This window comes from Malurus melanocephalus, unplaced genomic scaffold (genome assembly GCF_030028575.1).
Source record: "Malurus melanocephalus ecotype Western Australia unplaced genomic scaffold, MMel_1.1 scaffold_104, whole genome shotgun sequence".
In the NCBI taxonomy this organism is placed as follows: Eukaryota; Metazoa; Chordata; class Aves; order Passeriformes; family Maluridae; genus Malurus; species Malurus melanocephalus.
In genome coordinates this window covers 365,873-386,049 of record NW_026623336.1, presented here as the reverse complement: position 1 = coordinate 386,049, position 20,177 = coordinate 365,873, and the positions used below count along the sequence as shown (strand labels likewise).

At 40.1% G+C, this 20,177-nt stretch overlaps 1 protein-coding gene across 3 annotated transcripts in view; it reads right to left on the bottom strand.

Annotated features, from left to right (window-relative positions):
- The window catches only part of PTK2 (protein tyrosine kinase 2), a 187,623-nt gene that overhangs the window by 11,783 nt on the left and 155,663 nt on the right, over nt 1–20,177 (bottom strand). For all 3 annotated transcript variants that reach the window (XM_057369158.1, XM_057369160.1, XM_057369159.1), the window contains 8 exons: nt 19,771–19,886; nt 18,837–18,937; nt 17,865–17,954; nt 16,387–16,591; nt 10,243–10,354; nt 7,825–7,911; nt 6,532–6,669; nt 5,127–5,258 (listed from right to left, as the gene is read on the bottom strand). In XM_057369158.1, the coding sequence (XP_057225141.1) occupies nt 5,127–5,258; nt 6,532–6,669; nt 7,825–7,911; nt 10,243–10,354; nt 16,387–16,591; nt 17,865–17,954; nt 18,837–18,937; nt 19,771–19,886 (981 nt within the window). The remainder of the gene's footprint in view (nt 1–5,126; nt 5,259–6,531; nt 6,670–7,824; nt 7,912–10,242; nt 10,355–16,386; nt 16,592–17,864; nt 17,955–18,836; nt 18,938–19,770; nt 19,887–20,177) is intronic.

The following is a 20,177-nucleotide window of genomic DNA, read 5'->3' as shown; positions in this document are numbered from 1 at the left end:
CCCAAACTCTTTGCAAATAAGCAAAGGCTATTTTATCACAGGGGCCTTTAATGTTCTTCGCATTGATAGTAATTTATTACTCAAAAAACACACCTTAAACCACAGAATGGATTGGGTTGGAAGGGACCTTCAAGATCAACTTGTTCCAATCCCCTGCCATGGGCAGGAACACCTTCCCCTGGATTATCTAGACCATGTCTCTCAGACCAGATTCAGAGACAATGAAATATTGAGCATTTTAAAAGATTTAGAAGCAYAAAAATGCATACTTGTCCAAATAACAGGGTTTTTTTGCCTAGTAATGTAAGCAGAAAGTTAAATTAACAGGCACAACATCCATCCCCTTTTACTCCTTGTCTTGCTGAGAGGGGCCCCCCTTCCAGCATCCAAAGTCTCCACGTTACAGCAACAACTCCATTCCCCAAATCCCCACCAGCAGCCAACGTGAGCATCTCGAGTTCACCCCGAAACACCCCATAAGTGGACAGCACACAACCCACAGCCCAGCAACTGCTGCACAGAAAGGCTGCAAACGCCTCTAAAATATCACTGAAACRGTGATTATTAATGTGGCAAATGTTTCACACATCGCCAACAAAAATCCCATGTTCTACTGACCACCCCAAACAAACAAGGGTGTAGAGGGCAGTGGTGCTGCCCTGGCATCTCCAAGAACCTGATCCTAAATTGCAGATCCCAAGGCCAAGGGGTGATGGGAAAACCAGAGGGACCCCGAGCAGCTGCACACCTGTGATCTGCACACCTACACCTTAGAAATAAGGAAAACGTCCTTCAGCAGTACATAAACTTCTTTCAGCTTCCACAAAAATTTTATTCTCCTCTGCCCCATCAAAACTTCCGTAGTCAGGAACACATGGAACAACAGAGAAGTATTCAATTTTTGTGTCCAATGACTAAGGAAAGGCCCAATTATATATTTATTGACTTAAGTGTTCTAATAAATCCTAAAAACTCCCATTTGACTAAACTGTGATATTGTGACATACATATTTACGTAGATGTGGAAATGTCAGAAGGCAAATTATCCTACGGTAAAGGTGATTTTAATGATCAAACTCCCATCCTATAATATTCAGCAGCACTTCTTACATTTCTGCAGCTGCAAGAGCTTTTATTTGAGCCCCTCATGCTGCCATGACAGCAATGCATTGCTGAATTTTTAATACCGAGATCCTTCAGCTGTTTAATGCAATGTTCTCCAGGTCAACAATCAGCCTCACACCAAACCCAACCTGCTCTGTACTTTCACACCATTCCACAGCTCCAAAGAACACCCTGCCATGGTTTCAGCCCCTGCCATGGCTCAGGACCTCCCAAAAACCACAGAGAGAAAGAACTACACGTAATCAAAATCTTGCAGAAAAACAAAGTCCTTCAACAGTAAGTGGATTTTTTTTTTTTCTAATAAGTAAGCCTACTATCTGAAATCTTTGGAAATGTCAAGAGGAATTTTCAGACAGGATGTGTACATTGACAAACTGGGACATAATCTACTTTATTTAGAGTATTTCTGGTCACTTGCTAATAAAAGAACACGTAAGCCTTGGAGTTCTCAGGACATGCTGGATTGTAATGTCTTGGTGGGATTTTCTCAGGCTAAAAATTAAAATCTTATTTTAGCAACAGTTTACATCAATTAGACTTGAATTGCAGTTCTCAGTGTCAAAATAGGACAAAACCACAACTATGTGGGAATTTTAGAGAAAAAAAAAAAAACAAAGCCAAGCATGATAAAGAAACTATGTAAGTTATTTCTTCTTAACCTATCCCAGAAAGGRCTATAAATTTCTGAGTACAAAACTGTTCTGTCTGCTGCAGAGTTACTAACAGGCATGCACATATATATCTTTATTTATATGATTAAAAATAATGCACATAACATCAGTACAGCCAGAAAAAAAGGTTCAAACTGCAAACTCCATATAAAGGAGGGAGCAGGCAATTAAACAGGCCTAAAAGGATGAAAGTGTGAAATGTTTAGAAATAGTTTTTGATTGTTTCARATTCTTTGTAGTTCAGCCATCTCACCCCCCACCTACACACCCCCTGGACAGAGACCATGTCCTGTAGTGATCTGAATCAAGCTTTAGGTACAGTAATGCTTTGTGTCTGCACTTCAGCCTTCTTAAAAATAATTCACGTATTTCTGTCCTTCCTGATAGCACTTTTTCAAGGGAGAATGAAAATTTGATCATCACAAGTTTAATCAGCGTCCATTAAAGCTGTCTGACCCACAGTGCTGCATCCCCTCCCTGTCAGGAGCTGGCAGGGACTGTCAGTCCTGGATCCCCCCAAATCCACCCTTCTACAATTCTCTCCTCACCTCCCAATGAATRTATCTGGTACAATTTAAAATTACACACTTTTTTACTCTTCAGTTTTTACACAACGGATTTATTTTYGTTCAGGGGCTTCCCATGAGGGAAGACCTGTTTGTTTTCTCTTTTTACAGCAGAATTTACAGAATTCTGAATTCTGCTAAGGCTGCAGTTTGCAAACAACATTTCTATCCTTTCAAGTACTGACTAGTCCCACGTTCTCCAAGGACCAGTTTCAGGCAAACTGCTTACACTGATAACAACCTCCCCAAAGACTGGCACATTTCCATTTCAATGCCACAGCAACTAAATTCCCCATTTGGGGTGCCCCTTCCAGCACCATCGGTGCTGTTTATCCCTGCACCAACGTGCTTGTGAGTTGTATTTTCTCCCTGCAGAAGCAGCAATAAATTTCAAGTCAYGAGCAAGTTGGTTTTACTCTGGGGAAACAAAAATTGTACTAACACAAACCCACAGAGGATTTTTCATCTTGYTGCAGTGTCTTACATTAAATGATTTGCAGTTGCTCCCCTGTGAGTCCAACTCTCAGAAGTACAAGTGGGATGTGCTGTAGAGCCTGAGGACTGGGTAAACAGAGCTGCCTTTGGAAGTAGACAGTTTACATTGAGAACGCTGCACATGGTTACAGAAGTTAAATATTATAGTTACGTAAGTTAAATATTAAAATCTGGCTYTACTCTGTTGTTCTCTGTGCTCAAAAGGACAAATATTCGTCTGCAACCTGTGCAAAGCAGGCAAGGGAGGGACAGATTTCTTCTCCCTAAACCACCTGGAGTGAAAATAGGGAAGGCTCTTTCTCCCAGGAGCAGAAATGTTGTCACTCATTAGAGAACACCGGCCAAAGAACCTGTGTGTGTAAAATCTGTCTTATTTCTCTGCTGCACCTCATTATGTGGCCTTAATGCCTCAATAAATGGTTTATTTTTACATGTTTGGACWGTCATGTCTGAATTGTGGATATCCTTCAGCCAAGGCTCCCAAGATGACTCCCCACGAGGACTTTCCCAAATCTTCACTTCCTCAGGGCTAAACCTAGAAACCCACCCACATTCCTTTTCCAAGAACACMCATCTATAAACTGTAAATTGTCCTGACACATGTCCTGTTATGGGCTCAAAGTCATCTTGTGGCTACCAGCAGCTTCTTTAGCTCCTGACACAGGGGATAAATTTGTTAATAGGCATTCAAGGGTGAATCCTAAAGTCTGTACAGCCAAAATGTGAATGTGGAGTGGAAAAGAACTGAAATCTCTTATGGATTCCAATTCCTCAACAAATAGATGCAAGAGAGATTGTGTCTCTTCATCTACTCACAATAAAACGAACACAAAATGGAAACACAGCAAATCTCTTCCAAACAGATGCTATGATTGTACTAGAGATAAAAGAAAAATCAGCCAGTTCCTCCTCAACATCAATCTGGGGATGTTAAACATCCTAATGGTCCAGAGACTGAATTAACAAACACTACAAATAATCATCATTTATTCTGCAGAAAAAAAAATCAGAAAGTTTTCTGCAGAAAGCTCTCACACAACCTCCTGCCACAACCTGCAATRTCAATGCCTCATTCCCAGTAACCACTTTAAATCCAAAAAAAGTTCTTGACCATATTTAAAGTTTTAACCATCAGTGGGATTAGTCTGACCTCCTGGGATGTGCAGGTCACAAGCAGCTGGTGCCACACAAGAGTGGAAAAGTCAATGCCTAAATTAGGGAAGAAACTTTCCTTTCCCCTCCTTGTCTTCAGACAAAGCAATCTGGGTACAGTGGTTTGTTTGCTGTCATCCTAATGGGAAACTGCAAATTCCCACATGGACTTACATGGAAACCAGTTCCAACAGCCTTTAATCAAAAGTCACTTCTTAGCTCAGGCACAATGATGTCCTGGACATGGGAGAATCTACCCATGGCTACAATATAGATTTCCAAACTGAAATATGCTCTGAAATRCGCTTGAATCAAATGCAGCACTACTGTCACAACCCACACCACAGCACTGTCAATTATCCACCTGTCCCATGAGGCTCAGGCACCCACAGGCTCCTGTACACAGCAACATTCTACTGTCACCTTCTACTGCCACCTTCTACTGCCACCTTCTACTCCCACCTTCTGCTCCATCTGCAGCCACCAGCCTTGAGGGGGAGAAATTTAACACACAACCTGAATTTTGACAACTGGGAAGCCAGAGCTGAACCAAAAAACATACACACACACCAGTGGCACTGACAACAAGGAACCGTGGAATTGCAGAGTAACAGCATCAGAAGATCCCATTACCAATGAGTTTTTCCTCCTGCTCCTGGTGAGGTTTAGAACGTTTCCCCTCCTCACAGAGTTCTTTCTTATATTATTTCTTCCCACTACCATGTGTCATTAATCCTTCAGGGCAAGACTGGTTACAACTCTCAGCACAGCCAGGGTCCTTAGGTGGCTGATGGTTACACCTTTTTTGGGGGGCAGAGTACACACACATCCATCTCCTCAAGAACAAACAGGCAACCTCCAGATCAGAATTCTACCCACAACTTCCCACACACAAACTCTCAACTGGATAAAATGAGATTCACCAAAAGCCACAGCTGYTCAAGATAAATGAAATACAGGAATCACTACTTGAACACTTATTTTAAAACCTGTTTTCCAAACCCACCCCTCTGTCCAGTAAATTTTATCATTTCACAGAAATGATCAGTTCTAGCCAGTAGCAATACAAAATCAAAAATCRGGGGGAATTAAGAAGGACTGTGAAACAAAGCATTACCAGGAATCGTTCTTCTTTTTCAAGCCAGCGCTGATCTTCCTCCATCTCCTGTTGCTGTCGTATCAACCTCTCCTCCATGAGGTGTGTGGGTAGAACCTGGCTCATCCCTCGGATGTCCAAAGTGCCTGAATCCTACAATCCAGAATAAGTTTATTCAGTCTCACAATTTAAAATTTGTATGAACAGGTGCAAAGAGATTATAAATTAAAKATTTATAGAAGCTCAATTCTAAGCAGCAGTCAAGCAGTTTCTTCAGCTCCWCAAAAACTGAAGCAGAGCAGCAGARGAAACTCTTTYCAGCTCCAAACTTTTTATCTGCCTKCCTCTTAGTCACTGCAACCAAAAGAGATTTGAAAGATTCTGTTCTGTTTTTCAGAAACCTTGTCACTTCCTGTGTTGCACTTCATTTAGGCTGGACAACAAAACYAGTTTTATCAATTTTGTTTTTTTGGTCTTGAGCAATAATGTAAGCATCCAGTTGTTAAAAGCTGCAAGACACATTTTTTTAAAATCAAAACAAATATACTATTCAGTGTTAGCCAACACTGGCAAAGCATGTCACAAAAATATTTTTTAATGATTTTTTGACCAAATATTTACGCCTGTCTCAAGCTTTCAAATACTCCACATACCATACCCCAATTCTGTCTGGAAATTATTAGGAAATAATGTATAAATTAGTATTTTAAAAAAAGACAAGAAAAATTTGGTAACAAACTCCCCTGTATTAATTCAACAGCTAAGTCTCAGCTATCACCTAAAYGTTTATCAGGAACACAGGGAATAGAGCTGGTTAGAGAAGAAACACATTTAAGACATAAGCTGCACAAACTGAACCTTTGTGGAAGGAAAAAATGGAATAAAAAAGTGTACAACAACGGAGAAAGAAAAAAAAAAACCCAGAAAGTTAAAGGGGGAAATAATTTGGTGTTCCTCAGCAGCTTAGAGCAATCATGACAGGCTGAAGAGCACCCAGAAAAAATTCAACTCAGGAACAGTTTTTCAGATCATTTAATTTTCTCACTTTGAGAAGACTCAATCCTTCAGCTGTGCTGGGTATCTCCCAAGAGAGGTATTTTTACAGGGATGTTTCCAACTCTATGAACAGCACTAAGTTCCAGTGAAGTCCTCTCTTAACAAATACTTGCTAGCACTCAGTTAAGGTAAGTAATAACAACTTCACTGAGAATTTGTGAGAAGTGACACTTTTATGCCCAGACTCACAGATAGGATTTGTTTAAAAAACAAGTCAGTCCTGACTCCCAGCCCACTACAGTGAGGTAATTCTAAAAACCACCAGAAAAACTCAGTTCTCCTATAACAGACCTACCTGAATAATACAATTAATACAATTTATAATAGTAAAGAGTGTATTTAACTGTACAGATGTGCCAGATCACCATACCTCCATGTTTGGTTGCCACACTGATATTTCCTGAGGCCGATGGTTCCAGGAATCTGCTTGATCCAAGAGAGAAGCCTGCCCAGGATAAATGCTGCCAGCCATGGCTGGTATCCCGTGAGAACCAGGGTAGCCAGACACCTTCACGGGACAAAAAAAACCCACACAGGCAAAAACAAAGAGGAAAACAGAGATATTAGCAAGACCTGTGCTTCTCCATGATGAAAATATCCCCTCCAAGACAACAAACATGAAAGTGCAGAWATGACTCAAGCAGTCACTGAGAGGAAGAAGGGGAAGCAACATCAGAACAAGGAAGCTGAGCCAAAAAATGACACCTCTTTTTAAAGTCTTTGAGGATGCCTATCACAACTATTTTAGAGTAACTGTCACAGTACAGAAATACAGCTTTTGAGGGTAATTATTTCATGGTGCCTCTCAAACCAGCAGCATCAGAGTGTGCTCTAACCTCTTCAGTCAAGAAGATCRAAGTCCTCTGAGGACAAAACTAAATCTGTAGATCCATATGTAAGAGCTACACATGCAGAGCTCATGTTCCAGTTAATAGGAGCCTGCAAACATCACCCTACAGAGCCCTATAAAATGTACCCCCTGCTGTATGTTACAGGCTTAAATCTTGAGCAGCAGCATGTAATTAGTGTGCTGAGCTGAGTGGCCTGGGAACTTCTCCACAGGAAAATCCAAGCAGTTTTAATGAGCCTGAAGTACTTATAAAATCAATGAAAACCTCCTTCTCTTCATGGAAAAAATCCCCTTGACTGAGACAGCTGTATWTGGCTTGAATAAACCTAAAATTGCCCAAAGGCCTTTAATGACAAAGTTTTATTCTGAATTTCTTCAGCAGTTTTAGGAAAAAAAAAGCAAAACCTGTGAGCATGCAAAGTGGCAGAGCTAAAGGCAGCAGCTACCAGGACACAGAAAATAAAATACCAGTGACCCCAAGGAAAGGCCCTCAGTTGATGCCATTTTATAAATCAAGTGATTTCATAGCTCAGCACAAATGTTAACATGAACGCCACATTCCTTCAATAAATATGGAAATGTTTCACTGCAGTTTTAGCAATCTGAGCACCACATCAGATGTGGAAATATTTGCCATCTGGTGTAAACCTACCAGGCTCAGTTTGGGGTATTTTTCTACGTAAGACAAAACTCATTGACAGAACTGAGTTAAAATAAACCATGTAAGAAATGCATCAATCCCACCAGCTGCAACTAAGATAGAAAACCCACATTTAAAAACAAAAAATACATGCACAATATTAAATGTAATACCTGGTAATGATTTGGCTGTACCATATGCTGTGGACTTGGATAAAACCCTTCACTGGATCTGGGACTGGGGTAACCAGGTCTACTGGGCTGTAAACATAAAGGAGTTTTTAGAATCACGCAACTAAATCCAGAAAATTATGTTTCAGTGAGACAAACATTTACAGGTGGTGATCACAAAGCCAAACTCCAAAAAAAAAGCCCCAGATTTTTTATAACTACAAACACTATTTAAAAACAATTAGCTTTTCCTCCATTTTTGCTTGGCAGTGGATGAAGCTGAATTGTTTGCTCAGTATGTCAATAAATAATGCTTGCTCAGTGAATTCTTTGTGTTTATTTAATTGTTTGCACTGGATGACCTGCTCTGTGCTGTTTAATTCTAGAGAGAACATCATCTAAGAACATAATTCCTAAATCAAATTTCCAGGAGCAATACAGCCTTGTTTCCAATTTGTGTTGTTAATCTGTTGCTTTTGTGACTGCTCCCAAAAGTAAATTCTTCTGCTTCAGTCAGAATAACACAAACCAAACAGATTTGTTTGCACGGCTATTTCCATGTGATATTCTGAGGTATGAAGTTAGTTCTGATAATTAACTTCTGTGTAACTAATTGCCTCAACATGGAAATTGTTTTTGATTATGTTCTGAACCTCTAAAGGTATATTTGAAGGTTTCTTTTGGATAATGGACAGCACTGATGGGGAGGAAAAAAATCAACCAAAGAGGAACAAAAAACCCTAAAATTCATAATTTTGGAAAGTCCTCCTTGAGTCCTTCTGCAGTTAAAGGTGACCACATTTCTTTGAGGTTGCAGGATTTTATGAAAATGTTACGAAAAAGTCATTCTCATTCTGGACTAGGATGTTTTCTGTCTTAGGTTTCTAATGGAAATACCACTGTGAGATACAAGTAATTTTRTAGTATAGATTGTGAGAGTTGGGAATTATTTGAGGATGTGTAGACATTTAAGGATGTAAATAATATGGAGTTAAAAACCTGTAACAATCTGAAACTTCCATAATGAACTGTCAGAAAAATTAAAAAATCAGCTGTCACCATTAGGAAATYAGATAATTAAAGAGACACTTCAAACCTCCTAGCTACAAAATTCAACTTGTTCCAATGCCAGTATTAAGCACATTCATATTTTACATAGTTTTTAAAAAAACCTAATCAACAACTGCATCAGATACACAGTGAGGATGTGGTGAGCCACTCAAATCAGATTATCTGCAGTGCCAGAATTACCTGCAGTCTTAACACATCTTTGGTCAAGTGTTTCACTTCATACATCACACGCCAAAGTGCTCATTTCAAATTAAGCAGTATATTGGTCCAATTTATGCAATTTATCTGCTTCTGTAACTTGGAACACTGCCTGTTTAGAAAAACACCAAATCCTGATGGCTAAACAGGCTGATGGATTGTTTGCTGGTTTTAACTCTGAAAAGTAGCAGCTCCACTGCCCTTATTTCCTGCTTGCCATCTGATGTAGAACTAAGCTCAGAAATCTCATCTATCAGGCAATAACCTGGAAATTGAGAGAAAAAACCCTCCAAAATGTCAAACACACACACAAAAAAAACCTCACCACCACCCTCCCCCCCAAAACCAAAACAAAACAAAATAAAACAAGACCAATCAAAAAGAAAAAGTTGCCTTTCTATGAGTGTTGGGGAATGTGTGCAGCACAAGGTACCACACAARTACTACTGGAATTATTATCAGCTCCAGGAATTCACCATAAGAGATYAGGACACTGACAATTCGGTGGTGACTGCACAAAAATTAAATTTTTCAAAATAGTGGCTTGAATTTTCATGTAACAACTTGCAAAAATAACTCTGAGGGGAAGCAGGAAAGTCACTGAGAGAGGAGAGGGCTCAGCAACTGGTGAGGCTGGACTCCCACAGCTGCAGAACACATCAGTGACATCCAAACAGGACAGAAATGAAAATGAGCTGGAAACTAAACCACGTACGTTCCTTGGAAACAAACCCCTAATTTTCTGTCCAGAAGAAGGAAAATGCAATTAGCTGATTTCTGTCCTGTCACTAATGTTATAAATAAACTTCACGCTGGCCTGAGAGCTCATTAGCCAACGATTCACAGGAAAGCTACAAGAAAGAAGGAAAAAGGAAAGGCCAGCAAACGATTTTGTGGCAACCACRGGTGCCTTTTACAAGTTAAAGAAGAAACAGAAAATCTTTAATGCAGTATCACAGCATGGATCAGTTGTAACCACAGCTCGAGCAGAGCTGGGTCATTTCAGGCAAGGATTCCCAGATGGGAACAGAACTGGCCAGAATGCTGTGGTTTGAACCAACCTATCAGGGGAGGCTTTGAAGAAATAAAAGGAATAAAAAGAGGATTTTTTTTATTTTTTTTTAAACACACGTAATATGCAGTTTTAGCTACCTTGGGAGGAGCTTCATCTGATCCTCCTGAGTCCCAGGATACCGTGACTTGTCGCCTGGATTCCATTCTCATTCGTTCTTCTTGCTGCAGCTTCTCTTCCTCCAGTATTGTACTAAGGAAAACATGTTGTAATTAAGTAAAACTCCAGTTCAGTGACTAACAAACCTCTCCCCACAGCTCTTGAATTTTTCAGGCTAATAAACACAACTTAACTTGAAATGTTCTAAGGTTACTGAAAACCAAACTTCTTTCACATACACTGGTTTTGTTTCTGAAAACCAGTATCAGGAAGAAATATTTCTCTAGGATTACCACGGTGCTTTTAACAACAGAAACAGCATCGAATTTTTAGAAAGCTGTGGCTGATTTTGCACACCATTTTTTTTGCATAACAGTTCTTTTTATGTGCAATTACACAGAGAAATCCTCAAAGACAATCAATCAAGCACTTACTTGCATGAAAGCTTAATCTTCACAAGAAAATATTCTACTGAACTGCTGCAAAGGTTCAAAACAAACTGAAAATATTCTTTACTAAAACTCAAAAGCCTCAGATCACTGGGATTTTTTTTTTTTTTCCTTTTTGAAAGAAAGCAGTCAAAAATACTTCTACAGCTCTTACGTTTCAGCCTAACCAGGAACACATTCAGCGAAGCAATTTAGCAAAACAGAAAGATCTGACAGTATTCACTCAGCTTCTAAGCATTCAGGTCAAAAGGCTGCATTTTCACAAAGTACAAGACAGTAGTAAAACCAGTTTGCTACTTACCACTGTTCTGACTATTAAAAAGCCTGTTTGAAGCTGAACGTGCTCCTGCTGCCCCCACAGCCAGCCTCCTCCCAGCTCTGCTATGTGGCTTATTAATGTTGGATATTTGCCATTTGAAAAAATACTCAGAATGAAGCTTTGAAAGAGGGAGCTGCCAATTCCTTGGAGCCGCACGCTACGCGGACGGTCTGGAGAYGTGAGCAGGGCAGATTATTTCCATATCGCTGTCCCCAGGGTAAAGACAGCCCTGTGGAGGAGCTATTCCGGCTTCTTTATCACTCAGGAGTTTCCAGAAACAAAGCWAAATCCTGAGTTTATAATCTCCTGTTCAGTCTGCTAAACAACCACCCAGAATTACTCATTCAGGGGATGAGATCAACTCCAGCAATCTATTCTCATCGTGGAACTTTACTGCTTATTTCAAGAATAAATTCCTGCTGGAGACGAGAACTTTGCTTCTCCTTACTCAGCCAAAAAAACCCCAAACTATGCCACTTGTAAAAAGCAGAGAAGTCATCTTGTCTCGCTGCAGCTAAATCAAGTTTATAACTATTGCTGCAATTTCAATCCATCATTGCTRAAGCAACACAAGAATGTGGAACAAAAGCAAAATCAGACAAGTTATTTGCAAAAGTCACCCTGCTAGAACTACCATAGAAACACAGCTACAGCTCAATGGAGGGAATGAAGATAGAATCCTTCTATGTCACATCTCTCTTCCTTCAGAATAAGGAAAATGCAAAATTCCCTATTGAGCCCATGAAGAACTGGCACAAACCCCTTGCTTCAAAGCTATGTCACACTTCAGGTATCCAGCATAAGTTTTTTGTGTAGCATGAAAAAGCAGCCAGCCAGGAACCACAATTACCATCCTTCAAGACATACCTCAGGATTAAAAAAAAAACAAGACAAAAATATTTGCTCAGATTAATGAATGAAAAATGAATAAATTATAGATTTTTAACCAAGCTGTTGATACAGCAGTTGCTCTAATCAGAGCTAAAATAYAGAATAGAGTTGGCTGGTAGCAGCTGGCTAAATTTAGAGATGGCTTATTGACAATTTGGGGCCATGTGTGGAATTTGTCACAGCACAGTCCCAGTTTTCCAYAGAAAGGAATGAAACCTCTCTCTGCCTTTGCTATCAAAGCCATTCTATCTGTGGTGTCCCAGTGCTCAACACCATCAGCTTCTATCACTGGAAATGACAAATTTCTATTGCAATTACTCCTTTTTCTCTAACACAGGCTCAGCTTTTGCCTTTACAGCTGCAATTCATCCTCCCCTGCTCTCCCACTGCCCGTGCCATCGGGAGGTTCCTTCCCAGCAGCCCAGAGCAGCCTGGTCACAGGTTGATGGGCTACAGCAGCATCTGTACTTGGATGCCCTTGATTCTGCTGACAAGAATATAAAATAGAAATGCCTCGGAGAAGMACTACTTGAAAAAGCCACAAGGAATATAAATGACTCACAGAAAGGTCTTTGTTTTCACAAAGGGAAGACCGGTCTGTGGATGAAGTAAGAATGTGCCAAGAGATATTTTTGACGTTTCCTCAGTGCAGCTGCTCAAGTTCTCTGAACAGTTTATTAGAATTTGCAGAAGGTCAGGAAAAGTCAGATCTAGGCATATTTTCCCAAACTGCATGTATTTTTAGCAGCAAAGAGGAGCAAGCAGAGAATTCTATCCCTATGGTTCCCCTCACAAACCTTGGGGCAGCACAAACTTAACTCAGCCTCTTGGCAAGGTGAAGGCTCATGAAAAATCTCAATAATTACAAGTTTGTGTGATTGATAAACTTACGTAATTTACAAAGAACTTTTTACTGAAATGGGCCTGTGACAGAGAAAAGGAAGCATTTATGGGGATCTCCAGTGTAGGAATATTTAAAATACTGAACTGTACCCTCATGTTCCAAAAGSCACAGGAGAACCAGGGTCTCCTGCTACACTGAGTGCTGACCACCCCAAGCAGCTTCTTTCTCTCTGCCACCAGAAATGTGAAGTTGGATGCAGATGAACATAACTGCACATATTGTTCCAATATGAAAGMACTTTTATATGGATTATGGTCTCTTCCTAATGGTCACAGTCAAAGAACAAAAGGCTGATGAATCATTTTGCAGCCTCCATCACGTATTTCAAGCATGTGTTATAGTATTTTTTTGTCAGAAAGCCACAAAAAAAGGACTCAAACTGCCCTCACTCCTACCAGTTTTCTTTCATTTATAAGCAACGTTTCAGGATCTACAGCAAATGCATTGACAAAAAGGCTCAAGTCCAGTTCTCATCAGTTAATTATCTCACTGCTGTCATAAAACCAGACTTTAAAAGCATAGAATCTGTCTCTTTTACCCCKTCTCATTAATTTTAGAGTTGTATTCAATGTGACCTGCAGCCCTTTGATGCCAGTGGGGTCAGCACTCTGTTAAAMTCTGTGACCAACAGTGACACTCTCACCTCTGCAATGACACAACTGCTGCTTGTTTTGCTGTTTGTAGCTGAGTGGGTTAGTGAGAAGTACTTTAAACAAAATTTGTTCCACGTTACAATGGAAAATGTCATGAAATTGCATTAATATGAAAGCTTAAAATTAAAATACTTTTATATTATTTACCATGTAGTGCAAGRAAAAAAAACTCTTCTACACAAAACCAGCACGGCAACTTACAYTTCCCAATTAAAAATATCCTATATTCTAATTCTGACCAAGTCAGAATTGCAGGARTAGCAGGGTAGCACCTCACTGCCCTGACCTAATCTGACTTTTAACCCCCCCTCCACCACTTGAAAAGGAGACTTGGAATGTGAGGATAAATTACATTTGGAAATCCACAATCCACCCATTTGTTTYTGTGTTTGCTGGGAAGACTGACTCAACCACATCCACTTCAGACAGATCAAATGTTAGAAAATTACTACCCTAATAACAGTCCTTAAATTCATATGTAACAACAAATAACAGAACATAAATTGTGCAGAAATCAGCACCTCTGCCTTGCACAATCAGCTGCAAATTTGTGCAAAGCAGCTGTTCCTATGAAACGAGAAAATCATCAAATAACAGAGAGCACGTGAAATGCTTATGCTCCCATCAGTGCTATTCCAGATGCAGAAGATTTTTCCCAAAACCATGGGAGTTTTTTTCATTAAACCAGAGAGGAATAAATGCTGCAGTGCTGTATCTGGCTCCAAGCAAACATCCAGGCTTGCTCTCAGCTTGWAGAGACTACGCTGGACAGGATCCAGAATGAGCAGCAGCAACACCACAGGGAAAGGCCACCAGGGAAATGGCTTGTTTTTGCAAGTTCATGGGAATTTGAGTTTTGAAACTCAATCTTCTCTAGCTGCCTGAGACTGCCTCAGCATCAGGGAATTGGCAACCTTTCCAGCAAGAGGCTGACTGGGTCTGGAGCAGTGCAAAGCAGCCCTAARGACAACCACGCAGCCTAACTTTGGGAGAGAAAGGTCACTGGTTTGGAGTGGCAGAAAGCTCCCTGCTTGTGGGAACAGAGTAACAGAGGTTTTAGGATTGCAGTGGCCCCAGGAATGAGGCTGCACTCTAAACAATGCTTCAAATCTCCCAGCATGACCAGAGGAGCAAAACCCCTCCACACTTGGTGCATCTTTCCATCACAGTGAGATGGGAAGGGGTGCATGGAGGTCTCAAGTCCAGTCTCTTGGTGAAGCTGGGCTCTATGCACAGCAAGGGCCAGCTGCTCTGAGCCTTTTCCAATCAAAATYTGACTCTGCCAGCATGGAAATTCCAGAGTCTTTCTGGGTGACTGGTTTCAGAGCTCACCCACGCACACTGGGAACATTTTGATGTGTAACCAACGAGCCCCTGCCTTGCTGCATGCCCTGAGTGCTGGTTCTGAGGACAGTCAGGCTCTTGGGCATGCTCTGGATTTACTCATCCTCTTTCCTCCCTGGTGAGATACTCTCCCTGCTTGGGCTTACACACCACAGCCATCTTCCAATCACATTTTTAGGGCTTCATTCTCATCTGTGCCAGCTTTAAGTTATCAGTACAACCTGGCTGCAAATTATCAACCATCCTGTACTTGCAGACTCACAAAAAAAAAGGAGGTGAATTGCCAATCTCCACCTATTAGCYAAACCACACAGCTGTGCCACATCTTTTCCTTGCAATCCCTACCCAGCCCTGACATTCCTTCCTTTGCATTAACTCCACACAGTCGAGAGGATGGGAAGTTTCCCGTGAGAAGGGCTAAGTCTTCCCTTAGCTCTGCAAATTATGAGTCTACACAGGAGCTACCAGAGTAACAGATGGTGCAATTGTATAAAATTTAAAGAAATAGGAAAGAACTTTGAGGTCTTTAAGTTCTCCGTACAGCAGCTCTGAAACAGCATCATAATTATATTCAAATTGTCTCTCATTTTAACCACCAGTGAATTATCTTGAACTGTGAACCTTCAGTGACAGCAAAAAATGATATTATGAAAATAAAACACGCCACAAAACACAACTTTGAAGCAAAACCTAAAGTCAAACCGAAGAATTTAGCAATGAATTGCAAGAATTCCCAGTGTGGATTGTCAGTGTGCAAAACCTATGTGTTACTCAGAGCTTGTATTGACTTACACAAAACCCTGAGCACTCATGAAATCCAAAACTCAGCATTTGTGACCCAATTTGGTCACAAATATCAAATGTGTCTGCACATTATCTCAGCAATGTTTCAAARTTCAAACATTCCTCCCACGCTGGGGCTGGTGAAATGGTGATGCAGACACTGGAATATATTATTGCAGAATAAACTAAGGTGTGAATTTAGACTGATCTTCAAGGTGTGTGCTCACACTCATTCCAAGATAAACACAAGGCAGGTGATATCCTGGTTTATAAAGGGTAAAGGAATTTCTGTCTATGATGCTGCATTTACTGCAGGCTCTGCAACTGCCCTGTGACAGCTGTGCCTGTGCAGCTACTGCACTACATCATGAAAAGAACTTTCAACAGCACTCACCTGATGCTTCATTTGTTTAAGTGAAGATACATCTCTACCCCAAAAGCCCATGGTGTGTTTGTTTAATCAGTCTGAATTTTTCTACCTCCCTCCCCAAGGATTGTAGCTAAAATTCTAATTAAATTGCTAGTAAAACATGGAGTTTTTCTTGGGAGAGAAAGGAGGTGATTCATATTTCCAGTTATTTGAATTTTTTGCCTAATCTCATTTTCTCTGCCAGATAAGGCCCAGTTTTCCAAAAGACCAGCAACAACCTGGCCTTCTGAAGATAAAAACTCAAATACACCGTGCCTCGCGTTTTCACAGAACAAAAACATTGTAACAGAAGACAAAGACCAAACAAACATTTCTAAACAAAGGAAACGACCTCTCCGAAGTCAAACCCTACCTGAGTTGTGCTTTAAGTTCAGTAAACCTGGGTCTCCTGCTGGGGTCGTAGGCCCAGCACTTGGTCATAAGGCTGTAGAGGGTGGGAGGGCAGTTTGGAGGCATTGGGAGCCGCTCACCGTTCTCGATCCGCCCAATCACATCATTGTTCTTCACTCCCTGGAAGGGCTTTACCCCGTGCATGAGGATCTCCCACATACACACACCTGAGGAAAACACACAAAAACCATGTTTTCTTCACTGTGAACAAACAATGAGAGCTGTTAAAAGAGAAACAAACCCCATTTTCCTACTCCTAATGCGATTTCTTCCTGAATGTACAGCAGGGAATTGGTTTGGACTTACCTGCAGCAGGATCACACAGCCAGCACAGCCTCACCTCCCAATGAKGCAGTGACCCACAGCTGCCTCACACAGCCTGGCTCCACACTGCCTTTTCCCTGCCCTAAATCACTGCTTGCTCATATTCAAATCTCCTTTCTCACGAGGTAAAATGTGTTTGCTGTTCCCTCTGACTCCTTCCAATTGGCTTGTTTCGACAGGCAGAGTTATTTTCACTTTGAGGGTGTTTTAGCGCTGGCATTGATCCAATTWTTTTGTGCTGAAACCATGTAATAAACCAGTCTCTATTGAAACTGCATTAAAAGCACAAAGGGAAACATGGTCTGGCTGTTTGGGATTGGCCAGAATGTTCTATAGGCTTCATTTTCTAACTCTGACTGAACTAGAGTTTAAAGTATTATAAACCCTCCACTTAAMAACATTCAATTTTCATTTGTAAGGAGGGTGAACTCTTACTCGACTGTCCTGCTCTTATTTCAAGCCTCATCAACTTTGTTCCCTAATACACCTTGTGCTCTGTCTGTACAGGCCAGCAGCCAGCACCAGTTTAATCACGGGACATCAGATTCATATATAATGTTGTATATTTAGAAAAAAATATGCAGGTTTCAGGATATTTCCATTTACCCTTATATTTATCAGCTTCTAGTTGTATTTTGTAAGAGGCCAGAGGATATAAAAGACAAATTAAGTGGGAATCTAGCATTAAGGATCTGGAAATTGGGTATCTCACAGGATGATCAGCACATTAAGCAAGGAAATGTATGTGAACATAAAGAAGAAGTCAAAATACAATAGAGAAACAACAAATGACAATGGTATAACACAAAAAAACTCAAACCAACAGACAAAAATCACCTCTGTTATAACTATGAGCTAATTTACTTGTACTTCCATTCCTAGAGGTCACCTTCTGGAGGTTAAAATGCACATGAAAATTCAGGTTTATTGAGCAGGGAAGAAAAACAGAGGTGGAAAAATATTTTTGGAGAAAATCCAGTGGAGAATTTGGATTTTCAGAATGTACAGTAAAAACTGTAACAAATATTTGGAAATKATTCATTTATAACAGTTAAAATAAAAGGTGGACTTCTCCAAGAGGACACAAAGAACCCTCTCYATCTGGTGTTCACTTACCAAACATCCACACATCGCTGGCTGAGGTAAACCGTCGGAAATTGATTGACTCTGGAGCCATCCACTTGATGGGTAATTTTCCTTTGGAAGCTACAGGGAAAGCAAGAAAGGGCAGGTTGTTATCCCCACTACAGAGCACAAACATAGATTCTGTTCCCAGTGAARTAATTCATAGGCAAAACCTATCTCCAGCAAAGCACTTTAAATATCAATATATAAGGTTGTTTGATTTTACATAAAACGGAGAAATGAAAAACAAAATAATAATCATCCCTCAAACCTCTCAATAATAGACCCCAGTAACAAACCCCAAAACACCCCAAGGAATGATCACGTCAAAATTATTTCCCCTCTCAGCAATTTAAAAGATAAAATGCAGCTTGGTGAAATGAGAAAAATGAAACAAGGAAACATAATGGAATGGAAGGGGACAGATAATGTGTATTTTAAAATCTATGAAACCAGAAATATATTGAAGATGAGATTTATGAACACATGGTTTAATAATAATACACCAGCTTTGGAATGCCACTGTGTGGTACCCAACGTGCAATCTCTATTCTCCTGCTGYATTTCCCATCTATCAGGCACTGGAGGGCATCCCTGAACTGCTGGAGACACCAAAGCTCAGTATTCCATTCAAAATGGGGCAAAAAGTAGGTTTCAAGGACAGTTTTGTAGTGAATCTTCCTAGTCCAGTGGCATCTTAATTATGCAGCATACAACGACAGCAACAGCTCAACATTTATCTGTACCTATACATGAATTTGCTGCTTTTTGCAATTTATATCACACTTTGTGATCCTTCTTAAGCACTCACTTAAGGAATTTACTGCCATTATTAAATTTTTAAATAACTTGCCTTTTTATACAAATACACCAGCTAGACCAAGGAAATCTGGTTAATTGCTCAATATTGTGAGAAGCAGCTGTGTTCTGTCTGCAGATGAAGGATCCAGAGGGTCAACTCACCTTTGTAGTAAGTACTGTCTTCCATGTATCGGGATAAACCAAAGTCACCCAATTTCACACAGTCAGTGGTAGATACCAGCACATTTCTAGCAGCAATATCCCTGCCAAACAGAGGAGACAGTATTTTTAGTTATTTAAAAACGTAAATTGGTAAAGTATCACCAGAAGAAAATTTACCTCCTGCCCCACAAAGGTAAGGAACTGTTTTAAAATCTCAGTCCTGTATGAGGTTTTCTTAATAAGCAGCTCAAGTTCTCACTGTAGAGAACAACAGAGAACAACTCCTCTCAGTCTTCTTTGCTCCCCCTTTTTTGTTTACAACGTTTTAATATAAATATCTATGTATATATGCATAGCTATTACTTTATATATACATGTTTGCGTATATATTATCTTAACACATATAGAGAATTAGATAGTAAGTATTTAAACACAAATAAACTGCTGAAGTTTAAAATTAATTGTACTTAGTAACTGGAGTGCTGTGAAATCTTAGTTGCATAAAATAAGAGGCTGCAGCCAGTCTCTTCTCCCTAGAAACTCATGTTCACATTCAAGGGAACAAAATCCAATACACACCATAAAGGAWGTTTAGGTTCATTTTCTGGTTAAGCAAGTACGTGTACTTTATAAATATTTTATTTCCTCTCTTCTTTACTTAAGAAGCCATCTGCCCTTGTTTTGCTTTTCTATTTTTGAAAGATTACAGTTGACTCACAGCTTGAAAAAACACTGTAACCACAAAGCAACAACTGAAAATGACTCCTCCTGAAATCCAGCACCAGCTCCAAGTCGATCCAGGAGTGAACCAGCAGGTGTCACCCTTGAAAAGGGTGTAATTTTAGTGGAAGCCTCATCAAAAATGACACTCCCTAAAATTTTATCCAGTTGTGTTTAAAAAGACAGGTACAGATAGAAATGGATGACATCTTACCTATGTACAAATCTTTTGCTCTCTAAGTAGGCGAGTGCTGTGCTGAGCTGGTAAGCGTAGAGAATCAGAGAGGCCAGGTCCAAGCTGTACTTCCTTACTTGCAAAAAMGACCTCAACTTTTTGCATCAAGGARGAAAAAAACAGAAAAAAAAATTAGGACAAAAAAACCCCAAAGCTGAAAAGACATATTTGAAACTGGAACGCTTTTGTCAGTATCAATGGGCATGACTTCCCTTAAAGGTTGGATTTCTTTTCCTTAAAGGAAAAGAAAACCATTTCCCATGAAAGATTAAGATTCTGCAGTAGAATTCAAGCAGTTTTTCTACATAGAAAGTGTTAAATTATCAAAAACGTAGTAATTTTGTGCATTCTTGTTGAAAAGCATCTGCTTTTCCTGTTCCAGAGTG